Source organism: Leptodactylus fuscus, chromosome 10, assembly GCF_031893055.1.
Source record: "Leptodactylus fuscus isolate aLepFus1 chromosome 10, aLepFus1.hap2, whole genome shotgun sequence".
NCBI lineage: Eukaryota > Metazoa > Chordata > Amphibia > Anura > Leptodactylidae > Leptodactylus > Leptodactylus fuscus.
The window spans coordinates 60,877,342-60,902,803 of record NC_134274.1 but is presented as its reverse complement, the minus strand read 5'-3'; the positions used below and the strand labels follow the sequence as shown (position 1 = coordinate 60,902,803).

General features: G+C 42.0%; 2 protein-coding genes across 7 annotated transcripts in view; one reads left to right on the top strand and one right to left on the bottom strand.

Annotated features, from left to right (window-relative positions):
* RUFY2 (RUN and FYVE domain containing 2) overlaps positions 1 to 9,466 on the top strand; it is a 38,839-nt gene extending 29,373 nt beyond the window's left edge. For 2 of the 3 annotated variants that reach the window (XM_075258352.1, XM_075258351.1), the window contains exons 10-13: positions 1,722 to 1,835; positions 5,509 to 5,673; positions 6,909 to 7,003; positions 9,343 to 9,461. In XM_075258352.1, coding sequence (XP_075114453.1) covers positions 1,722 to 1,835; positions 5,509 to 5,673; positions 6,909 to 7,003; positions 9,343 to 9,451 — 483 coding nt within the window. In that variant the 3' untranslated portion in view covers positions 9,452 to 9,461. Of the gene's footprint in view, positions 1 to 1,721; positions 1,836 to 5,508; positions 5,685 to 6,908; positions 7,004 to 9,342 lie in introns of all 3 variants that reach the window. The other variant, XM_075258353.1, reaches the window with a different exon arrangement.
* Positions 9,467 to 12,240: 2,774 nt separating this feature from the next.
* On the bottom strand, positions 12,241 to 23,146 carry HNRNPH3 (heterogeneous nuclear ribonucleoprotein H3). Of its 4 annotated transcripts, none has more exons than XM_075258005.1 (12): positions 23,035 to 23,146; positions 21,784 to 21,872; positions 20,579 to 20,734; positions 20,331 to 20,474; positions 19,702 to 19,840; positions 19,153 to 19,334; positions 17,589 to 17,675; positions 16,391 to 16,503; positions 15,891 to 16,026; positions 15,688 to 15,792; positions 15,516 to 15,610; positions 12,241 to 12,517 (listed from the first exon to the last, which is right to left on the bottom strand). In XM_075258005.1, exons 2-12 carry the CDS (start codon positions 21,860 to 21,862, stop codon positions 12,464 to 12,466), a joined length of 1,290 nt encoding a protein of 429 aa, XP_075114106.1. In that variant the 5' UTR covers positions 21,863 to 21,872; positions 23,035 to 23,146; the 3' UTR covers positions 12,241 to 12,463. The 4 variants fall into 4 exon arrangements, with proteins under 4 accessions (XP_075114106.1, XP_075114107.1, XP_075114105.1 ...); XM_075258006.1 differs by having other exon boundaries at positions 15,521 to 15,610; XM_075258004.1 differs by having other exon boundaries at positions 15,521 to 15,610; positions 21,784 to 21,863; positions 23,027 to 23,115.
* Positions 23,147 to 25,462: the final 2,316 nt, after the last annotated feature.

The window sequence follows — 25,462 nt, the reverse complement described above, 5'->3', positions numbered from 1 at the left end:
TGGTATCGTCAGTGAACTCTGAATACAGACAATTAGTCTCTCAGATGCTGTGATCAAATGTAACCATTGCAGCTGTTAGATTACAATCATTTTTCACTACCACACACCACCTACGGAGCTATTGGGCTGTCGTGACAGCAAGGAACCTTCTAAATGCCACAGCCTTGCCAGTGCCAGCTTTGTACTTAAAGGGGACACCTATCTACAGGACAGGAAATAAGTGTCTGATTGCGGTGGGCCTAACCTGGGACTGCCTTACACTTATATGGGGCTTTTGGGTGTATTACAGTCCAGCAGCCCTATAGAAGTGAATGGCGTGCGAGTCATACAAATGCACTGGCACTCCGTTCAAAAGGAGGCCTTAGGGTTCATTCACACGGAGGAAAATGGTGAGGAATTTGGTGTGGAATTTCAGCACTAACAAAAAAAAGCCTCCCATTGACTTCAATGGGTTCCTTTTTCTGCTAGTAGAAAAAGAAACTCATTGAAGTCAATGGGAGGCTTTTTTTCAGCGCTGAAATTCATCACCGAATTCAGCTCCATTTTCCTCCGTGTGAATGGACCCTTAGGGCTAGTTCACACGGGGGCAATGAAGCGGATTTTGACCACGGATTTTGCCTCAAAATCTGCCTCCATACAATGGTGGTCAATGGAGACCGGTAGCGTTCGTTTTTCCACTACCGTTTTTTTTGCCACTAGCAGAAAAAAAGAAGTGACATGAACTTTCTTCAGGCGGATTCCGCCTGAGGAAAGCAATAGAAGTGAATGGGAGGCGTAAACCGCGTTGCGTTTTTTTGCAAAAAAAAGCGACCAAAAAATGCGATGCATTTTTTTACGGTCCATTCACTTTAGGAGAGGGGAAAACCGCCTGGCATTTTCTGAAGCGGTTTCTACCAGAAAACGCTCCAAAAAACGCGTCAAGGTCCAAAAACCGCTTCCTATATAGGAAGCGTTTTTTTTTTCTGGACCAAATTAAGCCACACGTAATTTACGTGTGAACTAGCCCTAAGACTGGTCTTACCTGACTGTATTGAATGTATGGTCTGCAAGTTGCTGATCAGCAACACTAGTTGCTGATCGGCAACATAGACTCCGCAGACGTACGTGTCCTGCCGCACTCGCCCATAGAGTTCTATGGGCGAGTCCGTGCAGTGCCGCAATTCACGCCCATTATGGACATGTTCTATAAATTGCAGACCACGGTTGCGGCCCGGCCACACCATGGATAAAATGTCCGGAGGTGTAAAAGGCCGCATTGAATATAATGTGTCCGCAAATGGTCCGCAATTGAAAACCCTCAATTGCGGACCATTTGCGGACTTACATGACGGCCATGTAAGACCAGCCCTAGAGGGACTTCATCCTCCTGATCACTGGGGAATCTGTAGTTCAGACCCCCAGCAATCGGACACTGTGGATAGATGATAAGTGTACATAGTGGAACAATCCCTTTTAACCCTACACCAGACATTACATAATAGAAACCTACCAATTTTACCATAGACAGCAATACTAAAAGCCCTCTTCTGACGATGTGAAATGAAAAATAAAAAAAGTTTTGGAAAGGAGGGGGGTAAAAAACGAAACCTCTGCAGTAGGTTTGTGACTGCAAGCAATGCCACTTCATGCCAAAAGGCTGCCATATTTTCCCATATCTGAACCATAATAACCCATGTACTAATATATCATCATATAATTATATTAAATTACTTTGCATACAGGCGGCCAAAGCAGAAATTGAAGCTGAGCAGATGTATAGACATCAAGCAAGACATGGAATGAGTGAAATCTTTACTGACATATGTACTCATCATGAAGAATCCCAGCTGGCTCAGGTACACCATGGAGGAAATGTTAACACATACTTGGGGGTTTCCTACAATAAGACAAGTCTTTAGGTTTGTGAACAGGGGGGCTGACCACTGGGATCCCACCCAACCAGTGCCTAGAACATGTCCCTTGTTCTGAACGGAGTGGTGGTTAGGTAATGCGTGCTCTGCTCCGTCCATATCAATGGGAATGCCATAAATAGCTGATATTGTACTTCAGCTATCTCTGGCAAACACATTGAAATTAACAGAGTCATCCACCGTTCTCTTTATCAGATTCCCTTTTTAAAAAAGCTGAAGAAGTAGTATTATGTCATTTGTATGTTCCAATTCCCTGCACAGGGTCAGACTGGGGTGTCCAGGGCCCACCAGTGGAATTGTTTCTAGGGGCCCACCATCAGGACCCCTGCAGGCCAGCGATACTGAGACAGGGCGACTAAAGGTAATAATATGTCGAGAGCCATGCTGCTCACCTGCCATACGATGTGCAACAATGCACTACCTAAACCTACTGCTACACACTGTATGGAAAGTGATCAGCATGGCTCCTACAAATGTTACCATTACCTGTAGCCACGCTGTCCTGGAAAAACTGATCTGCAGAGGTCCTGTCTGTTGTATAATCACAGATGTAATATTTATTATTATTGATTGAATACTGACCAATGCTTCTGCATTGGGGAAATGAGCACTGATAGTCAAGGCTCGGGGCCCACCAGGGGATTCCCCTGTGGGCCAGTCCGACCCTGTCCCTGCAGATCTTTATGCAACTGCTGCTCCATTTACAGCCGTCATTTACGGCCGTCATTGTAATGACGGCCGTAAATTTACGGACGTCTTTTCCTATTGAACTCTATGTAAACGTTTTATGACGGCCGTAAAAGACACACAAATTACACACAAATGACGCCTGGCGTTACTCTGTGTGAATGCAGCCTTACACTGTGAAACAGCGTGATACAATGATAGGTGATTCCTCAGGCAAGCCCGACAGGAGTGGAGGGGTAGGGAGTAAGCGCGCACACCAAAGTATAATCTTGAACAGTTTATTAAACACGACGCGTTTCGGGCACCTGCCCTTTCTCAAGTGTGATACAAACTATAAAAAGAACAGTCCAATATGGTAGCAACATATTAAAATCAATCAATATATACAAATTTCCATTGTTAGCCAATATGATCATCCAAAATCATATAAATACTGACACATGTACTAAAGGTTTCAATATTACCAACAAATAGTTTAAAAGATGTTTGGCTCATCACAATAATATTTACTCATAAACCAAATGATCCTGAGTAAAGCAGAATACAGAATACAGCGCTGTAGCAAAAGGTACTGACTAATCCAAATAGTATTTACTATTAAAGCAAAAAGGGCCGAGGTACAATAAAAAACAGTGCTGTAATAAAGCTTCTTATAGTTCTTACCTGTGTAGTGGTGAATACCAGTATGCTGCTTCGCTTCTGCGTGTCCACCTGGCATCTACAATGCACAGGTGCACACTATACGCTTACTTGTAAACTTAATGCTAGGAACATTATATGAGCGTATGTCTGATAGCAAACTGCTTTCTGAGAATTAAAGTTATCTTACTAGTTTTGAATTAATTAGATTAGGTTATCAATAAATAAATAAGTTAAAGGTATAATACCAAATGGTAACCATTGAGGATTAAATTTACATAAATACATAAAATTTGCATGCATTAATAAAATTTGCATAAAAATTATAATTAAATATCAATTAAAAACATAATCCAATAGAAATGCACATCAATTTGATATAAAAAAGGATAAATACATAAACTTGCAGAAACTCCAAAATCTTCCAGTTAATATTTTGTTATATCCTCTAAGGTTTCGTTAAGTCCCATAGGGGTTAAGGTGTTAATTTTGTATATCCAGTATATCTCCTTTTTGCTCAGACTCTCAAAACGATTCGGTTGGTTCTCAGTCAGGTATATGATCGATCGGAGTTACTGAGAAATCTTTAAAATTACACATGTGGTGTTGTGCCCCATGACGTGACACACTATGTTTTGCAAAGCCATTATTCACATTAGAGCGATGCTTGTTGATGCGTTTGTGTAACGTCATTATAGTGCGACCGATATACTGTAGCCCACAAGTACATTCTAACAGATAGATGACATAACTAGAAGAGCAATTCATATGATGTTTAATTTGAAATCGCTCACCCGTAACACTGCTAGTGAAAGAAGTGGTACGATTTTTAATTGATTTGCAACACTTGCACTTTTGGTGACCGCATTTATAGCTCCCTACAATAGGTTTAATTAAACTTTGTCCAGTATTTTCTTTGATTGGCCGTAGCCTGCTAGAGGCTAATATATTTTTAAGAGTTTGGGCCCTTCTAAAGGTAAGCTTAGGTTTGGGTGGCACAATTTTACTTAACACTGGGTCGTTCTGGACGACCGGCCAATGTTTTGTAAGGATGTTTCTGATTGTCTTATGAGATGAACTAAACGCTGTTATGAAGTTGAACTGGTAAGAGTCATTATTTTCCTTTTGACTAGGTTTCAGACATTCACTCTGAGTCAGTCGGCCTGCTCTAATGCGTGCAGATTTAACTAGACCTTTGGGGTAGTGTTTCATATGAAATCTCTCGGCCAGTAACTTACTTTGCCTATTATATTCCTGGTTTTCAGTACAGTTCTTCCTAATTCGTCTGAATTGGCCGTATGGAACGTTAATTTTCCATTGGGTATAGTGGAGACTTCTGTAGTCCAAAAAACTGTTGCAATCTACGTTTTTAAAATGGGTACTTGTGATGACCCGATCACCCTTGGATGTCAATGCTAGATCCAAAAAATCAATCTGACCTTTAGCAGAACTCCCAGTCAGCTCTATTCCCATGAAATTGTTATTCAAATATTCTTTGAAAGTATTGAAGGTTAAATCATCACCATCCCAGATAAATATAAGATCGTCGATATAACGCTTAAAGTATATAATTTGGCTCTATAATTAGAGCTGACTGGGAGTTCTGCTAAAGGTCAGATTGATTTTTTGGATCTATAAGAAGCTTTATTACAGCACTGTTTTTTATTGTACCTCGGCCCTTTTTGCTTTAATAGTAAATACTATTTGGATTAGTCAGTACCTTTTGCTACAGCGCTGTATTCTGCTTTACTCAGGATCATTTGGTAAATATTATTGTGATGAGCCAAACATCTTTTAAACTATTTGTTGGTAATATTGAAACCTTTAGTGCATATGTCAGTATCTATATGATTTTGGATGATCATATTGGCTAACAATGGAAATTTGTATATATTGATTGTTTTTAATATGTTGCTACCATATTGGACATCATGTTTAATAAACTGTTCAAGATTATACTTTGGTGTGCGCGCTTACTCCCTACCCCTCCACTCCTGTCGGGCTTGCCTGAGGAATCACCTATCATTCTAATGTTTGGTGCAGTCCCAGAGGTTAAACCCCGCCAACCAGACACTTATCATCTATACTGTAGATGGGTGATAAACTTCGGTCTTGAGAAAACCCTTTAAAAACCTTTAAATAATACAAAGAAACCTCGTAAGGTGACCTCTGCTGGTCATTCATGGTAATGCAGTAGATACACTCATTTCGGGCAGCATTTCTGTCATGTCACGAGAGAGTCATGTAATGCCTTTGCTTTTCACCATTACAGGAGTCTGACAGTGATCTTGTACCAGTAAGGGTGCAACGTGAAATTGAATTTGCAGTAAACTTTTTGGAGAAAGACATCCATGACAAGCAAGATACTCTCATTAGTCTGAAAGAACAACTAAAAGAAGTAAAAGCAATAAATTATGAGATGCATCAAAAAAAGCAGGTATGTAGTCTGTAGAAATATCTGAAAGGACTGAGAACTGTTTCCATTGCATGATAACCTTTCCCAGTCATACACTGCTGGCACATGGAGCTCTACTAACTGTACTGTGTAGACATGCGCCTACGGGTCCACCACCAGACCTGGACAGATTTTCATCCACTGGAAGTAAACAGTAAAAGTTGCAATTCAATGACTACAAGCAAGATCTGGAGAACACAATATGTATAACATTGCACAACTTTATTTGCTGAAAATTATAGCGTTTCAATATAAGATTGGTGGGGATCCAGCACCTAGACCCCCCATGTCCAGTGAATGGGAGGTGAGCTTCAGGCCATTAATTCTGATGTCATGTGAAATATGAGATTCTCCACTTAAATATGAAACCAAGGATATTATTTCCAGAAATATCACCAGAACACAGGACACAGCATTGGGAGCAACTGCAGCAGCATATAAATATACCAATCCTGACTTCTTTTTTTTTTTTTACTGGTGATTCCGCTGGAAATTTTACAAGTAGAACTGTGATGACATGGTGTCATAGGACAGCTGAGAATGTCATCTTCCATACGACACCAAAAGCACTGTGGTTTTATAGAGCCTGAGATATACCTGATAGAATTGACCTCCACAGCATTACTCAAGATCCTGTAAACCTAGTGAAAGCTGTTTATAGTTCTTAATAGAGAAATAAAAGTGCAGGAGCCAAAATTGGTTTAATAATGTATATCACAGCAGTTATTAATGACACAAATACTGACAGAAAAGCTGTTCCAAAGTTTAGTTACGCTTTAAAGAGGTTGCCCAGGATATATATATATATATATTTTTTTTATTAGGCCGGGGAAAGTGAAACCCCCCCCAAAAAAACCCAAATCCCCCGATGTCCCGCTGCTTTGCTGTCTTTTTGCCAAAGTCTGTGATGCCCCAGGTCCCTTTCCTTAGTTCATCGATTGTTCTCAGTGTCCTAAAGAAAGGACATGGGAAATCACAGGCCAATCCGCAGCCTCAGCGGTCACGTGCGGTGGGGACTTCTGCTGAAACAAAACACTGGAGCACCAGGGAAGGGTGTTTTTTTTTTCCGTTTGTTTATATCTTTATAACTTTTTTTTTTTATCCTGGCCAACCCCTTTAAGGTAAATGCACTGGGTTTATAGTGTGACACACACTACATAGATTTCCAGCAAACATCATTGTGAAAAAAAAATTAACTTTATTGTCCCTTTGCACAGAATTCAGAAGAAGATGGCAAAGAAAAGGATGTGAAAGAGAGGCCAGATGGGAAGTCCAGTCAGGTGGCAGCTGCAATGAAACCACAAGATTCCAGGTAAAAATATGACAGAACAGTCCATCAGCTGACACTGAAATGAAAAATCCTAAAAATGCAGACTAGTTCCTGCCTGTGCAGTTTTTATAGATTGGGGGCCTCCCTCACTTTCATTTTTCCTTAACTAGCCTCACATAAAGCCCCCCAGTCATTAATAATAATAAAATTACTCTGCTAATCCTGTTCCCCTAGACCTCTTCAGGTGAGTAATGAAGCACAAGCTGATATCTCTGACACCACCAGTGTATTCAGCTCTGTGTCCAAAGAGTTAAAGGGATTCTATCACTAGAATCTCTTTTGAAACTAAATACACGTAGGAATAGTAATTCTCTTCGTTCCAAAGCACCAACTGCACATGTCCGTCAGCCATGGCCAAAGGAGATGCGCAGTCGGTGCTTTTTGTAGAAGAGGAGCACACGAGAAGGCGGCAGAGGCAGAGATGAAGACAGAGGCCGTCGCTAGAGAGTTTTCAAGAAGCACTGGGGATGCCCCCAGTGCTGCGAGAAAACTCAATTTACTTGAGGAAAAAGAAGCTATTTCTAAGGAACGGCAGCGAAGATCAGAATAATAAAGTAAGAGAAGAATAGCCTTTCTCGCAGCAGCGTCTATTGCGCTGTACTGTGAGAGCGGGGAGGAACGCCTCCTGATAGGAAACCATAGACCGGGTCCGGCCGTAAGCGGCGGTGAGCGTTTTAGGCTCTCTGCCGCGAAACCGGATTTTTTTTTAGTAGTGCATGTCCGACTCTGTGTCCGGATTATAAAACCCGGTTTTGCGGCGGAGAGCGCAAAACGCTCACCGCCGCTCACGGCCAGACAGCTTTCTCACCCATTCAAATGAATGGGTGAGAAAGTCTCCTGCAGGCTTCCGTCTCCTGCATCTGTTTTATGCAGGAAACGGAAACCTGCAATAAGGAAAGATGAACGCAGATGTGAACGAGCCCTTACCCAAAGTCAACTATTAGGGCGGAATCTGCCTGTATGAACCTTTAGGACAGCGGTTCTCAATCTGTGGGTCGCGGCCCCGGCGGGTGTTGAACGACCAAAACACAGGGGTCGCCTAAAGCATACCTCCCAACCATCCAGGTTGGCGGGAGGTATGTTCCAGTTTCAACTCATCGGCGCCCGGAGGACGTTGATGAGTTGAACACAGGCGATTAAAGCAGGAGCTGTCACATCTCAGCTCCTTCTTTAACGCTGCGCTCCGTCCTCTGCATGTGTAGTTGAGAGGTGATGACATCACATCGCGCCCACAACTATGTGAGTGAGGCCGCAGAGAGAGAGGTGGGGGAGCGTTGGAAGGCGAGTATAAGTGTTTTTTTTTGTTTTAAACATTAAGGTCGAACATAATGAAGGGGTCCATGAAACTGGGGCAGATGAAGGGGGGGGGGGGTGACGGCATGACACTGCAGATGAAGGGGGGGTGAGAACGGCATGACACTGGGGGCAGAGATGGAGGGACATGAAAGTGGGCAAATGAAGGGGGGGGACGGCATGACACTGGGGGCAGAGATGGGGGACATGAAACTGGGGGCAGAGATGGAGGGGGGGACATGAAACTGGGGGCAGATGAAGGTGTTATATGAAACTGGGGGAGAGATGGTGGGGGGACATATAATGTACAGGTGACTGTAGGAGGATTATACTGTGTAAGGGCACATGGAAAAATGAGTGAAAATGGGCAGAGTCAACATAAAAGTGGGTGGAGTTAGATTCGCCATGGGGTGCTGCGCTGCCGCACGTTTTGTCTCTCTTTCTGATCTTCAAAAGTTGGGAGGTATGCCTAAAGCCATTGGAAAATACATATTGCCGCTGGCTACCGTCTGCAGCAGTGCTATTCAGCTAGAACGCACGCTATTCATATGGACCTGCGTTCCAAACTGAATGGGGTCACCACAACATGAGGGATTGTATTGCGCGGTCACTGCAGTAGAAAGGTTGAGAACCTTCTGCTTTAGGGATTGTCCAGCAAAAATAAATTATATTTTAAATAGAGGGGGAGAAATCATACTCCCTTTTTCCTGGTACCTCGCAGTACAGTCCAGTGCTGCCGGTCTATTGTCTTCCGGCAGAAGTCCCCACTATACAGGCAGAGTACTAGGGACAGATAAGTATGTTATACAGATAAAAAAATATATCTACCTCCCCTTTTTTATAAATTTTTTGCCCAGACAACCTCCTTATATAGCTAAGTTTTGTGCACTTTTAATGTATGTAATATAGAGCGCAACGACAACTATGCTATCCTACATCTGCACTTCAGTAATTGCCATGTTCTGTTCTTTCTCTTTTTTTTTTTTTAACTATTATTTGTCACACACTATAACTTTACTCCCAAATAGTGATAAAGACATTTTAGCTAAGCCTAGAAACCTTGAACTCTCGTACATGAAGGACTCAGGATTAGACTCCGCCCCACAATATAAGCTTATTAAAGATATATCATTCTAGCACAGCACATAGTGGCGCAGTGATGTATTCCATTTACTGACCTATAAAGTAAAGTATAAGTAGAATTTGTTTTACCTATATACATTTGTAATACATTAATATCCTTGTTACATATGAATGTTAGAGATTTATGTACGCACCCAGGAATTATGTACTAATTCACATAAAAATAGTAAAGAGTATTTTCATACTGCTTTGAGTTCCATTTTTTCTTTTCTTGCATATATTTTGCCCAAGTTTAGCTTTTTTTTCAGTTGTTATAAAGGAAGAAGATGAGTACTACGGATGTAAAGTCAACGACAGTAAGTTGTGATACTTTGTGCAGTTGTAAGTATATGATTTGTTTCTTTTTACTAAAACTCTGTTCAATGGGTTTCTCTCTCATTATGGAAACACTCAGCAATGGCAAATATGGCCACCAACTACAAGACACCTCTCGCACCAGGGCCCTCAGTCAAAATTGGACAGGTTGAAAACAAACCAGATTCTTACCCCTTTACAAAAGTAGTCACGCGGTCCAGGAAATCTTAATAGTAGTTTTTTTTTTTTTTAACAACACAAGTACTTTATTATACTTTCCTTCTATATTGGAACATAAACCTTGAAGAGTCAAATTGAATAGTCACTACAATGGACAAATAAAGGAAAATTCTCTTCTGTTTTGAAGTGTTGCTTTTCTTCATTGCTTTCTATATGGAATGTAGCTATAGACTGCCAGTCCACCTTGGCATAAAGCAGGGGTCCTCAAACTGCGGCCCGAGGGCCACATCCGGCCCGCCAAGCACTTCTGTCTGGCCCCTCTGACAACGCCGGCAGGCGTGCATTTATAATGAAGCTCCTGGGGAGCTCGGGCCAGGCCATGGAGCACACTTCACTTTACCTATTGGAGGGCACCGCTCCCGTTGTCTGTGCAACCTGCTCTGCCTCCGGCCCACTGTTTAAAAAATTTGAGGACCCCTGGCATAAAGAATGCATTTACTAAGGAAGATAGAGTTCCTTGGTATTGTATGGCAGAATGAATTCCATTTTATTTTAATATTACATAAGTGTGCAATCTTTGTCACTTTACCAAAAAAAAAAAAAAAAAAAAGGGACTGGTGAAGATAGTCTGCCAGAATTCTGGTGAGCCTCATAGGAGGAGCATACTTTGCCAGCTGAAGGGCTGAACATTGGCATTAATTATTAGTAATGCACCAATAATTCTACACATATACTATTTCAATGCATACCAAATTGAGTGGAGCATGCTGAGTTGTAGTTTTACAGCAGCTAGAGGGCCAAAGGTTAATGCCAGCAATTAAAACACTGATTTGCATAAGTCTATATTGTTGAGTCCTGTGAGGAATTCTCTATTATTTGAGTAACAGTAGTGATGATGAAAACAAGTATTCTCTTTCCCCACTGAAACTTGTTATACGGAGTAGGTGCATTATTGTCAAACAGGACGATCCAGGTGTCAGGACTGAATCTCGTCCTGCAGAGACTTAGTTGTATGGCTGTCTCTCCATCCAGATGATGCTTTACTGGCAACTCTGCTGCAGGAACAGCTTATTCCCATCATAGATAGTTATAGCATATCTACAGGATGTGGTCTACGTGTCGAAGAAGGAAACATTCTTTGGGTTGACACATTAAGGACAGTATACTTTAATAGTAATTGTGAAAGACAACCAGGAACAAAAAAAATAAATTCTGACTGTAGCCCAAGACTGCCAGCACTCACACCACACTAATGTATGCCTTGGTATTGCAGATTCATTCAGATAAACTGAACAAAACAGCTAGTGTAAGTAAATGGACTGAAGTGAATGCTTGAGAGGCTGCAGAGCCTGATCTGCCAGGTATTACAGTCAAACTCCAGTGATCAAAAGGCCTAGCAATATTCTGATCTCCAGAAACACCTTTAAAACAGGCTGTAGTGACCCACTATATGTGTATAGGCTCTATCATAAAGGGGTTGTGTTGGGAAATTAAAGGGGTATTCCCATGTTCATAGTTATTTTTAAATTTGTAGATAATTAAAAGTTAGATTTGCAAAAATGTTTAAGTAACTAAACATTTTGCAGAGTTATAAAGATATTCTCTAAATATCTTGTGGTCTTGATTGGTTGCCAATGGATACGACCATGAATGCAGGACCTTTCTAAGGTCAGAAACTCAACTATGATTTTCTTATTGTGGCCGAGATATCTTCTCATACATACTGATAACACAGGTACAATAAGAAAATCATGGCTGAGTTCCTGACAAGTCCCACAGAAAGTTTCTGCATTTGTGGTTGTATTCATTGGCAACCGATCAAGGCAACAGACTGTCATTACTAAGATGGTTAGAGGAAATCTTTAAAACACTGCAGAATTTTTAATTATCTACAAATATAGATATGATTATGTTCATAGGAATCCCCTTTAAGTATTCTAGAGTATACACAAAATTATTTGGTTGTAGACGGACTATTTATATGCAGCTGTATAACAATCCTGACAGTTTTCAACCAGAAATATAATACTCTAGAAATATAAGTAGCAAGTTTGCACATTTTATGGGATCTGAGATATAACCGTTTAAAAGTAACCCTCCCCCCTACCCACATGTTACTGTGTGTAGTGTACGGATCTGTGTAACATTTGGTGAAAGGATGCAGGATGGCACTGAAAAGAGCCAAAGTATATTACAAAAGTTTATGACATACTGCCAGGGACACGACACCACACACACACACACCTGTCTGAAAGTTTAGTTATGCTGTAACAGTTTGATCCCCACCTTAAGCATAAACTGACAACCCATGATTATAAAAAAAATTTATTCAAAGTCAACGTTTGCATTCAAACAAATGAAATCCTACAGTAACAATGTCCACTGTACTCAGCTCACTAAAAATTTTAAGATCAATGTCCTTGTACAAATTCTGTACAAGAAAAACACAAAGAAAACGTAACTAACAAATTGCTTCTTCCACAAATTCATAGCAACAAAGCATTTAATATAATCCACGCCATCCCGCTGTATTCATGCTCTCATGCTGTCCAAAGTAGCCCCCACTGTTTCCTGAATTTCCCCTTCCTGTGAAAACACAACAGAAGTCCAAATTAAAGCCAAATTCACATCTGCACTGGTTTCAGTTCTTCTTGTTCGGCGGAGGACTACTGCAAAGACAGACACAAACGGAGCCCACTGACTATATCGGAGCATCATTTTAATGGAAACCGCTAGACAGTCAGGCCTGAAGAGCTTTGACGATTTCTGCCTGTTCTGCACCAGAGGAATACCCAGATCAGATGTGAACCCAGGACAAGTTATAAATACCAAAACACTAATAACAGATCTGTTTCAGCACCAAATGCGATTACTAGTGCTGAATATTTCTTATCAGATTCTATACAGATAGTCTACACTAAAGACCTAATAAAACAGCATTTTGGTGACAGATGCCATAACTGCTGTTGCAGCACCAAAGTTACAACCATGTCTTAAACAGAAAGTGAGGCCACAGGGATTACATGGATTTATACACTGCTCAAAATAATAAAGAGAACACTTAAATAACACATCCTAGATCTGAATGAATGAAATACTCTCATTGAATACTTTGTTCTGTACAAAGTTGAATGTGATGACAAGTCACACAAAAATCGGAAATCAAATTTATTAATCAATGGAGGCCTGGATTTGGAGTCATCCCCCAAAATTAAAGTGGAAAAACACACTGCAGGCCGATCTATCTTTGATATAATGTCCTTAAAACATGTCAGAATGAGGCTCAGTAGTGTGTGGCCTCCACATGTCTGTATGACCTCCCTACAACACCTGAGTATGCTCCTGATGAGGTTGCGGATGGTTTCCCGAGGGATCTCCTCCCAGACCTGGAATAAAGCATCTGCCAACTCCTGGACAGTCTGTGGTGCAACGTGACACGCTACCAGGAGACACGCCAGTACACCAGGAGACGTGGAGAGGGGCGTAGGAGGGCAACAACCCAGCATCAGGACCGCTACCTCTGCCTTTGTGCAAGGAGGAACACTGCCAGAGCTCTGCAAAATGACCTTCAGCAGGCCACAAATGTGCATGTCGGGAAGGACCAGGGATTGAAGGGGATCACCCCGCTCAACTGATTGTCAAATGGATAAACTTTATTTCTGTATAAGGCACACACTACGCGTTTCGGGCACAGCGCCCTTTTTCAAGTGTATAAGCTTGCTTGCGTCGAACTGGATGCGACGCAAGCAAGCTTATACATTTGAAAAAGGGTGCTGTGCCCGAAACGCGTAGTGTGTGCCTTATACAGAAATAAAGTTTATCCATTAGACAATCAGTTGAGCGCGGTGATCCCTTCAATCCCTGGTCCTTCCCGATATCGTTCGACACCAAAGGTGGTACGGATCCTGCTGTCTCATCACCTGGGGTGGAACCCCCCATCCTCTAAGTGGTTCTAAGTTATATTTAATGGTTGTGCACACAACCTTCTAAAGGTGAGAAGCTCTTTCACTTTACCTCTCATCTTTTCATACGGTACCTCACCATATGCAGCTCGGTGCTGTTCTTTGTCTTTACCTACAAATGTGCATGCGTCTGCACAAAGGGTTAGAAATAGACTCCATGAGGATGGTATGAGGGCCCAGATGGGAGTCGTGCTCACAGCCCAACACCATGCAGGACGCTTGGCATTTGCCACAGAACACCAGGATTGGCAACTTCGCCACTGGCGCCCTGTGCTCTTCACAGATGAAAGCAGGTTCACACTGAGCACATGTGAAAGACGTGACAGAGTCTGGAGACACCATGGACAGCGATTTGCTCCCTGCAACATCTTTCAGCATGACCGATTTAGCAGTGGGTAAGTAATGGTGTGGGGTGGCATTTCTTTGGAGGGCTGCACATCCCTTCATGTGCACGCCAGAGGTAGCCTGACTGCCATTAGGTACCGTAATGAGATCCTCAGACCCCTTGTGAGACCATATGCTGGTGCGGTTGGCCCTGGGTTCCTCCTAATGCTGGACAATGCCAGACCTCATGTGGCTGGAGTGTGTCAGCAGTTCCTACAAGATGAAGGCATTGAAGCTATGGACTGGCCCGCCCACTCCCCAGACCTGAATCCGATTGAGCACATCTGGGACATCATGTCTCGCTCCATCCACCAACGTCACTATCCAGAAGTTGGCAGATGCTTTAGTCCAGGTCTGGGAGGAGATTCCTCAGGAGACCATCTGCAACCTCATCAGGAGCAAGCCCAGGTGTTGCAGGGAGTTCATACAGGCACGTGGAGGCCACACACACTACTGAGCCTCATCTTGACATATTTTAATTTTAAGGACAGTGCATTAAAGTGGATCGGCCTGCAGTGTCTTTTTCCACTTTAATTTTGGGGTTGACTTCAAATCCAGGCCTCCATTGGTTAATCAATTTGATTTGCATTGATTATTTTTGTGTGATTTTATTGTCATCACATTCAACTTTGTACAGAATAAAGTATTGAATGAGAAGATTTCATTCAGATCTAGGATGTGTTATTTGAGAGTTTCCTTAAATTTTTTTGAGCAGTGTACTTGCCACATTATCTGACAACTCTGTCAATTACAGTCTAGTCAGGTGAGAAGCAGACTGAGGCAGGTACCATCTGTCAATGGGCTAAATTGTCCCCACAATTATACTGTTAATTGTAGCAGAGAGCTAAGAGCCTAAGGGTAAGTTCACATGTAGGAATTTGGCACTGAAATTGCCAAGCAGAAAATTTCTGCTTCAGGAGTTTGAAGTAGATTCTGCTTAACGAAAAAAAACCCTAAAACAAGCGGATGCTGATTTTGAAGTTCAGTCCCACTGTATTTTTGTATTTTCCATGCTGACATGGGGGGGGGGGGAATTTCAGGCACAATCTACGTCAAAATCCACCTATAATTCAGTATAAAACTCCTACATATGAACTCACCCTAAGACTTTAATGCTCCCAGGATCTGTTGGATCTAAACAGCTTTACAAAGTTATTACTTTAGAGACTGAGATTATGTAGTACATTAACAAGCTTAAAATGTAGAGTCACAAAGCCATTAGCAATGGCAGTTCATACATTACCATATCCACCAAGACCATCAGGATTTGCGTAACATCCGCTGTAGTTCCCTGTCATGCCCATTCTCCCTACAGCGCCATATCCCGCTCCATCTAAAGGTATGACAAAAAATTACAGGTACGACAGAAACTACCAAAAATACTAGACAGTTGCTTAGTACATAACTTACCTAGTGCATCTCTGCCATAGCATCCCATTCCTGTACCCATTCCTGCACCCATTCCAGCTCCACCACCAGCAGTTGAATTCAAGAATAATTCAATATACCGATGTTCTGTATGAAGAGAAAATATAACTGAGTCCTTACAGCAGAACTACCCCAGCACTGATGTAGGCAACTCGAGAAAAACAAAGACTAAAATAGTTACATACGCATATTGTTTTTGTCTTTAGACATGGCTGCTACAGCATCTTCATGGGTAGCAAATTCGACATCAGCTTCTCCAGTGGCCCTTCCATCTGCTCCAATGTCAATATGAACTCTGATTGGTGTAAGGGGGGAAAAGAACTACAAAGAAAAAAAAGTTTAGGCGTTACTTATAAGACTTCACATGGTCACTGAAACACCTGAAAAACCTGATCTATAGATTTGATTGGGGATTTAAGTGGTTTGAGATTCAGATAAAACAAGACAAGAAACTCCCTGGTGAAAAATGCTTCATCTATCAAAATATCCTGCATGGTAAACTCTGCAACAGGAAAACAGTCTATGCAATTTTTTCTCCTCTAATCTCAGAAACCCACCTAGGCCTGTGGTTTTACATAAAGATACCCGTACACACACCATTACAATATACATGTTAAGTCTTTGTTCTGTTAGTTTTATACAAAGGCAAAGCCATACAAGATCTATGAGCAACTAAACTACTTACGTTGGCAATATCGCTTTCAGTGGCACGGAAAGGTAAGCCACGCATATGAACAAAGTGTCCACTGTGAAAACCAGAACCTGCATCAGCAGCTCCAGGATAACCTTGAGGAATACCTAACCAGGAAGAAAATTGTACACTTAATTACACATCTGAAATAAACCCCTCAATTCTTAAAAATAGAAATTTGAGCCAAAAGACTTTAAGGGGGTCCTCCCATCTGGGCAAGCTATATTCCATCATCCACAGGACAGAGCATAACTTAGACTGTCAGACCTCTATTAGACCCCCACCAATAAGAAAATGTGTGTGTGTGTGTGTGTGTGTGGGGGGGGGGTTGTGCCCAGGTCCTGAATACACAGGCAATCTGGCAGAGTCGGAGACAGATGATCATCAAGTTACCGCCATAACTTGCCCAGCCAGGAAAACAAATTTAAGCTGCAATCTTCTACCTAATACAAAATATCATACCCAGAAATCGTTTTTTTAAGGCCCTTTTATAAAGAGCCATTGCTTACACAGGAAAAGAGCCAATTGATAACATGACATCAGCATGTGCAAGCAACATGGGAGGGACGGGAGCAATTGCTAATGCAATCGTTCACTCTCCCATAGATTCATTTACACAGGAGGATGCGCGGCTGATGAAAAAGCATCTCTATGCTGCATTAATGTACTGATCAGCCGACAATCACTGGCTCATTGCTCCAAACAAGAAGTCTACAAAGGACCTTGAGCTTCAGAAGTCAGTCATAGGACCTCACTTTCCATCTTGAAGACCACATGCTACAGGGTCTGTGATCTCCAGGATGTGGGGAAATAAATCTTTAATGAATTCTGACACATCAAAAACCAAACTGCATTTCAAAGAGCATGTTGAAATTGGATCATACATTGGAAATCTCTTACTACATTTCTATCATGACATCACAGAATTCCTTGCTTCAGCACCATACACCAATTGTAAAAATTGGGGTACTGCTGAACAATTTTATATTTTGTCTGCCTTGTATTTGAAAACAGAGTATACTATTATATTTCTAATACACATGGAAGAGCCCATAGACATCTCTGGCTTAAGTGTGACATCACCCTAGCTGTACTGTAACCTAAATACCAAAAGATCCCAGTCCCACAAACCCCACCTACAGGCTAATTATTCATGTATATTATGTCAAAACATACACACACACATACATACCTCTGCCTTCTCTGAGCCGATCATCAAAACCATCTGCCCCATAACCATAGTTGTTGTATCCACTGTATTCATCAAATCCACCGTAACCTAGAAGAGAAAACTAGGTGAATCTAAAAAGATTTTGAACTGAAAACAAAAGTGAGCATTTTCTTTTTTTCAATTTCCTTGTGCTAAAGTGAAATGAATGTTTTCCAGTACCTTGATATAGGTATAACAACCAAAGCAAACATGAGACAAATACAAAAACACATATAAAAAGTATGCAAAATATTTATTGATACCCAAATATTTAAAAAAATAAAAAAAAAAAAAATCACAAGGAGACATACAACAATAATGCACTAGAAATAGTGAGCAGAGAAATCAACCCACTCAGCAAAATGCAATGCAGCTCCTAGTCATAGGTAAATGCTAGAGTCTCAGAGAAAGTATGTGCATATATAACACTCCACCCAGGGAACATAGCAGCTAGCCAGCTAGACAACTAGCCAGTCATATGAGGTTACTATATATCAAAAATTACCTACCCATAGACATAGTAAAGTAGTGAGCAATGGAGTCCACTGCACAGCGCTGAACGTCTGATGCATGTTTCGCCTTGATATAGGTAACCAGTCCATAGGATGTCACCAGTATCAGATCATTAGAGGTCCAACATAAAGGACCTCCAAGGATGATCTGTTTGAAGAGGCTGTGGCCTCTATTGAAAACCAAGCACAGTGCCTTACAGTATATAGTTAGCTATGCTCAACACTACAGTTCAGCCCATTCACTCGAATGAGACTTGGCTGCGAACAGGTCATGCCACAGATGGACAAGACATTACAGTCTATAAAGAGGAAACAACTCACACCTAAGAGTTACAATCTCTTCAAACAGCTTATCGGCAGGGAGCCAGATGTCAGACATAAAAATACTCAGAAAACCCCCTTTAAGACAGGGGGCAAACTGTATAAATCAGGGGTGATCACACTTTTTCAGTGTGTGAGCTACTTTATTAGCTGCCCAAGGCAAAAGATCTACTAGGGCGGGGCCAGCCTGTGGGTGGGGCCAGGCAAGTGGGCAGGGACATGCGGATCGTGACAGCAGGAGACAGCGGCGTTCTGTGGCTGCCCAGGGATCCCCGCTGTCTGCTTCTACACAACGCAGGCTGAGAGTTATCTCTGGACACTGCCTGCCTGTGTCCGGAGACGACTCTCAGCCTGCACTGTGAAGAAGCAGACATCCCTGCATCCTGTGATCGACCCATACGTCCTTTGCGATCTACCAGTAGATCGCGATCGACGTATTGGGCACCCCTGGTATAAATGTTAAACTGTTGTAGTTTTGGAAATCTCAGCATCTTAATCATGCTTACAGAAACCCTGGCGGTTTCCCTATAGGTATAATTGAAGCAGAGGAAACCTCTGAACTTTTGTACTGTTCACATATGCACTGCGGCTGCGATTTTTCCCGCATTCCACTATTTGGGACCTTAACCTAGGAGTGGGAGAACTGCACTTCACAAATACAGAGATATAGATACACATTTTTTCCCCCCCTTAAATTAAAATATAGTACTTACCACCTCCATAACCTCCACTACCACGCATGCGGTCGTACATGTTACCACGGCCAGCTCCATAATAAGCACCACGACCTCCCATTGGCCTGTCATATGGGCCAGGACGCTGTCCCATCATCCTTCTGGGTGGATCGTATGATGATCTAATTTCGCTTCTGCTGCTCTTAAATATTTCAATGTATCTACACCAGAGTTGTTTAAGAGAAATAAAGTAAGTAAAGACTCAACACATAATCCTACCTTTAAAAAAAAAAAAAAAATTCTATATAGGGGCTCCACCGAATGTATAAGTAGTATAAAGGCATCTGTACAACCAAGTTTTAAGAGCTCAGCACATGGAAAGCCGATTCTCAAAGAAAGCATTTGAAGAGAAAATTAGTAGATACCACTTTGCATTGTTTTATTGACTGCAAATAGATGTATTTACGTTTATTATGAAAAAATAAAAATAAGAACCCCCTCCCACCACCATAGAGCCCAAAAATAATAAAGAGAACAAAAAAACAAAACAAAACAGAAATGTAGCCATCCCGTTCTGTCCATCCCCACCTGTGCCCTATTCTTTCCTTGTGTTTCCCCAGAGCATTTTCTGCTATCTCCTTTGAAGCAAACTGCACGAAGGCCTCCCCTGTGCTTCTCCCCTGGTAGTCCATCGTCAATGTTATCCCATTTGGCAGGATTCTCAACCCTTTAACCCAAGGACAAATAACCCCATCAAGGGGAACAGTGTTAAAGGCTGCAACAAACCCAACTTAACAATACTAACAACTTTAATCAACCCCATAGCCTAAAATCAGCTCAAATATATATTCTTTGCTCCCGCCACCCCGCAATGTTAGAACATCTACAAGATATTTGGGGCTCATTCACAACACAATTCATGGTCAATGCTCTGTTCATAATCTAATTAAAAACTAAAGTGAAGGAAAACTTCCCAAAAGAAAGTTTTCCTACTGATAGGATGAAACCAAAATATGGAAGAGGACATGGACATGTATGAGATTGGTGTAAATGAGCCACGGAAACGGTTTACCATATTTATTACTTAGGCGTCTACTTAGCATGTAACGGTATAACGGAGTCTGACTGACCAAGAGCTGTGTTCATTCAGGTCCTAATTTACATTCAGTTCCAGGTCTAACTAGTGCAAAAACAACATATTATGAAACTAGAGGTACCTGAAAAGAACTGCACAATTTCCTCCTTGCTGCAGCCAAATGGAAGACCTCGAAGTCTGACTGTCCCATCTGTGTCGGAGTCGCCGTCATTGGAATTGTTGTGTTTCAGAACCCATTCCATTTCTGTGTTGTTTGACTTGAAAACTGGAATGACAAGAAGTGGGTTAAGCTGTTCCGCAAAAAGTCCGATTCCATATTGTGATAGAAGGGTTTACTCTGCAGAGCGGTAAGCTGGGTGAAGTCCTTACCTTCAATGTACCTATGGCCCATGTATTTGCGGTCTTTCTCCAATGCTTTTTTGAGATCGTCTTCTGTTTCCAGTACAATGAAGGCTTCACCACTAGGACGGCCTTCCTTGGACATTGTGAAGTGAATTCCACCAACTCCATCCGCAATACCACAGTCTACAAAATAGTTCCATTGTTATTCTAAGATAAGAACAAACCTATACTAAAAGGTTTTAAATGGGGAGTATTCATATGTGCAAGTGTCTTTATTCACACAAATGCTGAGCCAAGGCTACAGTAGTGTTTCAAGTATGTGACTGGCTGAGTGGTTACATATACCTTATACATACGCCCATTCTCAGGTTTGTCTAATGCAGCGGGGTGCCAGAAGACTCGTTCCTCTGCCGCACCATAACTCGATCGCTAGAAAGAGTCATTATACAGACTTCTGGCACCACGTCGTGCTCTACAGGCCAAGAAGGGGGCAACCTGTATTATTTTATATACAGAAGAAAGCTCATCCTCCTTTCCCTGGTAGGAGAATATATATATATATATATATATATATATATATATATATATATATATATATATATATATATATATATATATATATATATATATATATATTTTTTTAGAGGATTTACTGTTTTGAAAAATACATCTAGAGTAAGGGCTCGTTCACACGGGGCGGACTTTGGCGCTGAATCCACCCCCGCCGCCTCTATGTAGACCGCTAGCTTAATTTTTACCGTGAGCGCCATGTTGCCACTCACGGAAAAAAGAAGCGATCTGCCCTTTCTTCAGGTGGACTCCACGGCAGATTCAGCCCCGGCGTCCGCCTCATGGCAGCACCCTCCAGACTAGGCCCAGAGCGGGAAACCGCGACTGTTGTGACAGTCGCATTATGGCCTTATTCTGTCACGGCTTCCAGCGTCAGAATCAGGACCAAAATCCGCCAATCCGCACCCCATGTAAACTAGCCCAAACAGTATATTTGTGGGCTGTGTACACTGTATACATCACCTATAAACTTTTTTTCTTTTGGTGCTATATATTAAAATATCTATCTTAGGGGTAGTTTACAATGTTTATATCGTGGCAAAGATTTCCAGGATATCCTTTTCAGCAGGGCGTGTATAGTGACATACATTCAAGTTTATAGCTTAGTGCTAAACATAAGAATTGACAAAAAAAAAAAAACCCACCCACATTGTATACATTACCTGAGAAAAACTCTAAAACCTCCTCCCGTGTGCAGGACCATGGCAGCCCTCGGACTCTGACGATGCATTCATCTGACATGGTTATAATTCTAAGGAGAAAGAAACAGCATTACACACAATACATTTACAACTCACACAAGCATAAAAGGTCTATCGAGTCCACTCCTGACTAGTTCTGGCTACTGGGTGTCGTGATAAGACTACATGTTCTGTTGCTAAGTAACTGCCCAAACACGTTCAGGTAGTACCTAGAAAGCCGTAAATCTGACATCTGATCCCCTATTACAATGTGACACTTCAGTCGTATCCAGCACTTTGCCTTGTGTCATATACCATGATCACGTGTAATATGGTTGTTCAATAAGGCAAACGCATCCCCTACCAATAAGATACGTGTCTTTTGAGCCTCCACCAATCACGAGTGGGAGTCCGAAGTTCCCGCATATCAGTGGAGCAATGGTCACCTTGCACAGCGCCATCCAACCCCACAGGACTGTGACACAGAAGCAAGTACAGTGCTCGGCTGTTTGACAGTCCCATAGACATTGCATCTAATGGGAAAGAATGTACAAGAACAGGTCTCAGGACAAAACCCAGACAATACAGAAAGCTTCCTCACACTTCCTCCTGCAACTAGAAATCTGACTAAAGGATCTTTCCTGCATGAAAACAAGTCAGTGTGAACACGCACCAACTCTCCGATAACCAGACCAGCCTTGTTGGAAGCCAATGATCAGGTCACTGTACGGAATTAGTAACTGAGGCTACAGATGACGTCTTCACATACAATAACTGACAGCAATTTACGTCGGCCGACCAGTATTGGCAGCGTCCTCTGACAACGTGTGTAGTAATAGGAATACGCCCCCGTGCGGAAATGACTGCCTCACGGGTAAGAAGCATGGGGCGGCTCGCCTGGCCATGTCACCGGAAGCAGAGCGATGGCGCACTCAGGGGACCACAGCCATGCCGCCGCCTCCTCCGCTCCACAGCTCGGCGCTGCACTCACCATCACACGCACGTTACTACTGCACCACAAGAAAGCACAAAATGGCGTCCGCGGCCTACCCGGCACTGCGCGCCTCACACAAGCCCCGACACGGAGTGTAACCAGGAACCCAGAAGTATGCAGGACACAGGCCGGAAGCCTACGTAATCCAAATTTCTAATACTGGCTACGCAATTAACCGCCAAACAAACGAGACTACCTCACTGCCCTGACTAGCTGCCTAATGTCCCGGAGTCGCTAACCTGGCGGGTGGGCGGACTGCGTGCACACTGCTGGAGAGACTGGCCGAGCGCCGGGCGTTCCTTTCATATACACAACACCACTCGTGGGGCGAAACGCGCTGCGTGGTGGCGTCACAACCGTCACCAGCCAAGAGCGGGAAAAGGGCACGACAGGAAGTGTCGCAACATCACAAGTCTGCCTTTGTAACCACATAAACCAAGGCTCATCTTCCTGTCTCCTTTACCTGGAGCCATTTTGGAGTAGTCTATTGTAATTGTTTACATGCTTATATATTAACCCCTTAGAGACACAGCCCAAAAGTGACTTAAGGACCAGGCCTCTTTTTTCAAATCTGACATGTGTCACTTTAAATGGCGATAACTTTGAGACGCTTTAACTTACACAAGTGATTCTGAGATTGTTTTTTTCGTAACACATTGTACTTCATGTCAGTAGTAAATTTTCGTTGATATGTTTTGTCTTTAATTATGAAAAAATAGGAAATTTGGTGAAAATTTTGAAAAAAATGCAGTTTTCAAACTTTGAAATTGCAAGCCTTTCAAGTAGAAAGTCATACTACCCGAATTTTTTCATAAATATAATTAACCATGTCTCTGATTTATGTAGCAATCAAATTTTAAGCACCCTTTCATTTTTTTTAGATATTATAAGGCTTACAAGTCAAGCAGTAATTTTCCAAATTGTCAAGAAAATTTCCAAAACACATTTTTCAAGGGACCAGTTCAGTTCTGAAGGGAACTTGAAAGGCCTCTCTAATAAAACCCCCCAAAAGTCACCCCATTCTAAAAACTGCACTCCTGAAAGAATCTAAAACAGCAGTTAGAAAGTTTCTTAACCCTTTCAGCATTTCACAACAATTAAAACAAAATGGAGGTCAAATTTACATTTTTCAATTTCTGTCACTAATATATTCATTTAGCCCTAGAATTTACACATTTACTAAGGTTTAAAGGAGAAACTGCATCCCACATTTTGTTACGCAATTTCTCCCGAACACGACAATACCCCATATGTGCTGGTACCCTAATGTACGGGCACACGGTCGCTCTCAGAACAGATGGAGCACTAATTGGATTTTGTAGGCCAGATTTTGCTAGAATATTTTTCAGGCGCCATGCCCCGATTGCAAAGCCCCCAAGGTGCCAAAACAGTGGAAAACCCCAAAATGTCACCCCATTTTGGAAACTAGACCCCTCAAGGAATTTATCAAGGGGTATAGTGAGCACTTGGACCCTACAGGTGTTTCACAGATTTTTTTACCATTGAGATGTGAAAATGAAAAATTACTTTTTTTATAATAAAATGTCACTGTAGCCCCAAATTTTTCATCTTCACAAAGGGTTAAAGGAGAAACTGCACCCCACATTTTGTTACACAATTTCTCCTGAACACGACAATACCCCGTATGTGCTGGTACCCTAATGTACGGGCACACGGTCGCTCTCAGAACGGATGGAGCGCTAATTGGATTTTGTAGGCCAGATTTTACTAGAATACTTTTCAGGCACCATGTCCCTTTTGCAGAGCCCCCAATGTGCCAAAACAGTGGAAACCCCCAAAATGTCACCCCATTTTGGAAACTATACCCCTCAAGGAATTTACCAAGGGGTTTAGTGAGCCCTTTGACCCTACAGGAGTGTAACAGAATTGGCCCAACAAAAGGAAAAGTGACATTTTTTGCTATAAAATGTAGCTTTAACCCCAAATTATGCATTTCCACAAGGGGTTAAAAAAGAAAATGCACCCCACAAATTGTCAAGCACTTTGCCCCAACTACAGAAGTGCTAGAACAGTGGAAACCCCCCCCCCCCCCCCCAAAACGACCCCATTTTGAAAACTAGACCCCTCAAGGAATTTATCAAGGGGTTTAGTGAGCACTTGGACCCTACAGGTGTTTCACAGATTTTTTTACCATTGAGATGTGAAAATGAAAAATTACTTTTTTTCCAATAAATTGTCCATTTAGCGCCATATTTTTAATTTTTGCAAGTAGTTAGAGAATTAAGAGCCCCCCACAGTTTGTTACACAATTTCCCCTGAACACGGCAATACCCCATATGGGATCATAATCTGCTGTATGGGTACATGTTGGGGCTCAGAATGGAAAGAGCGCTATTTGGATTTTGGAGGGCATATATTGCTGGAATAGTTTTCTGGTGCCATGTCGCATTTGCTGAGCCCCCAAAGTACCAATACAATAGAAACCCCTCAAAAGTGACCCCATTTTAGAAACTACACCCGTCAAGGAATGTATCAAGTGGTATTATGATTTTGAGACTAAAAATGCTTCCCAAAAATTGAAATTTTTAAAGAAATGTGCCATTTTGGTATCCAATGCATTGCACCCACTTTGTGTTGTCAGAGACCTGCACTCCTAAAACTATTAAGTGGGCCTTCCCGAGGGGCAAAAAAATTATATATGTGGGT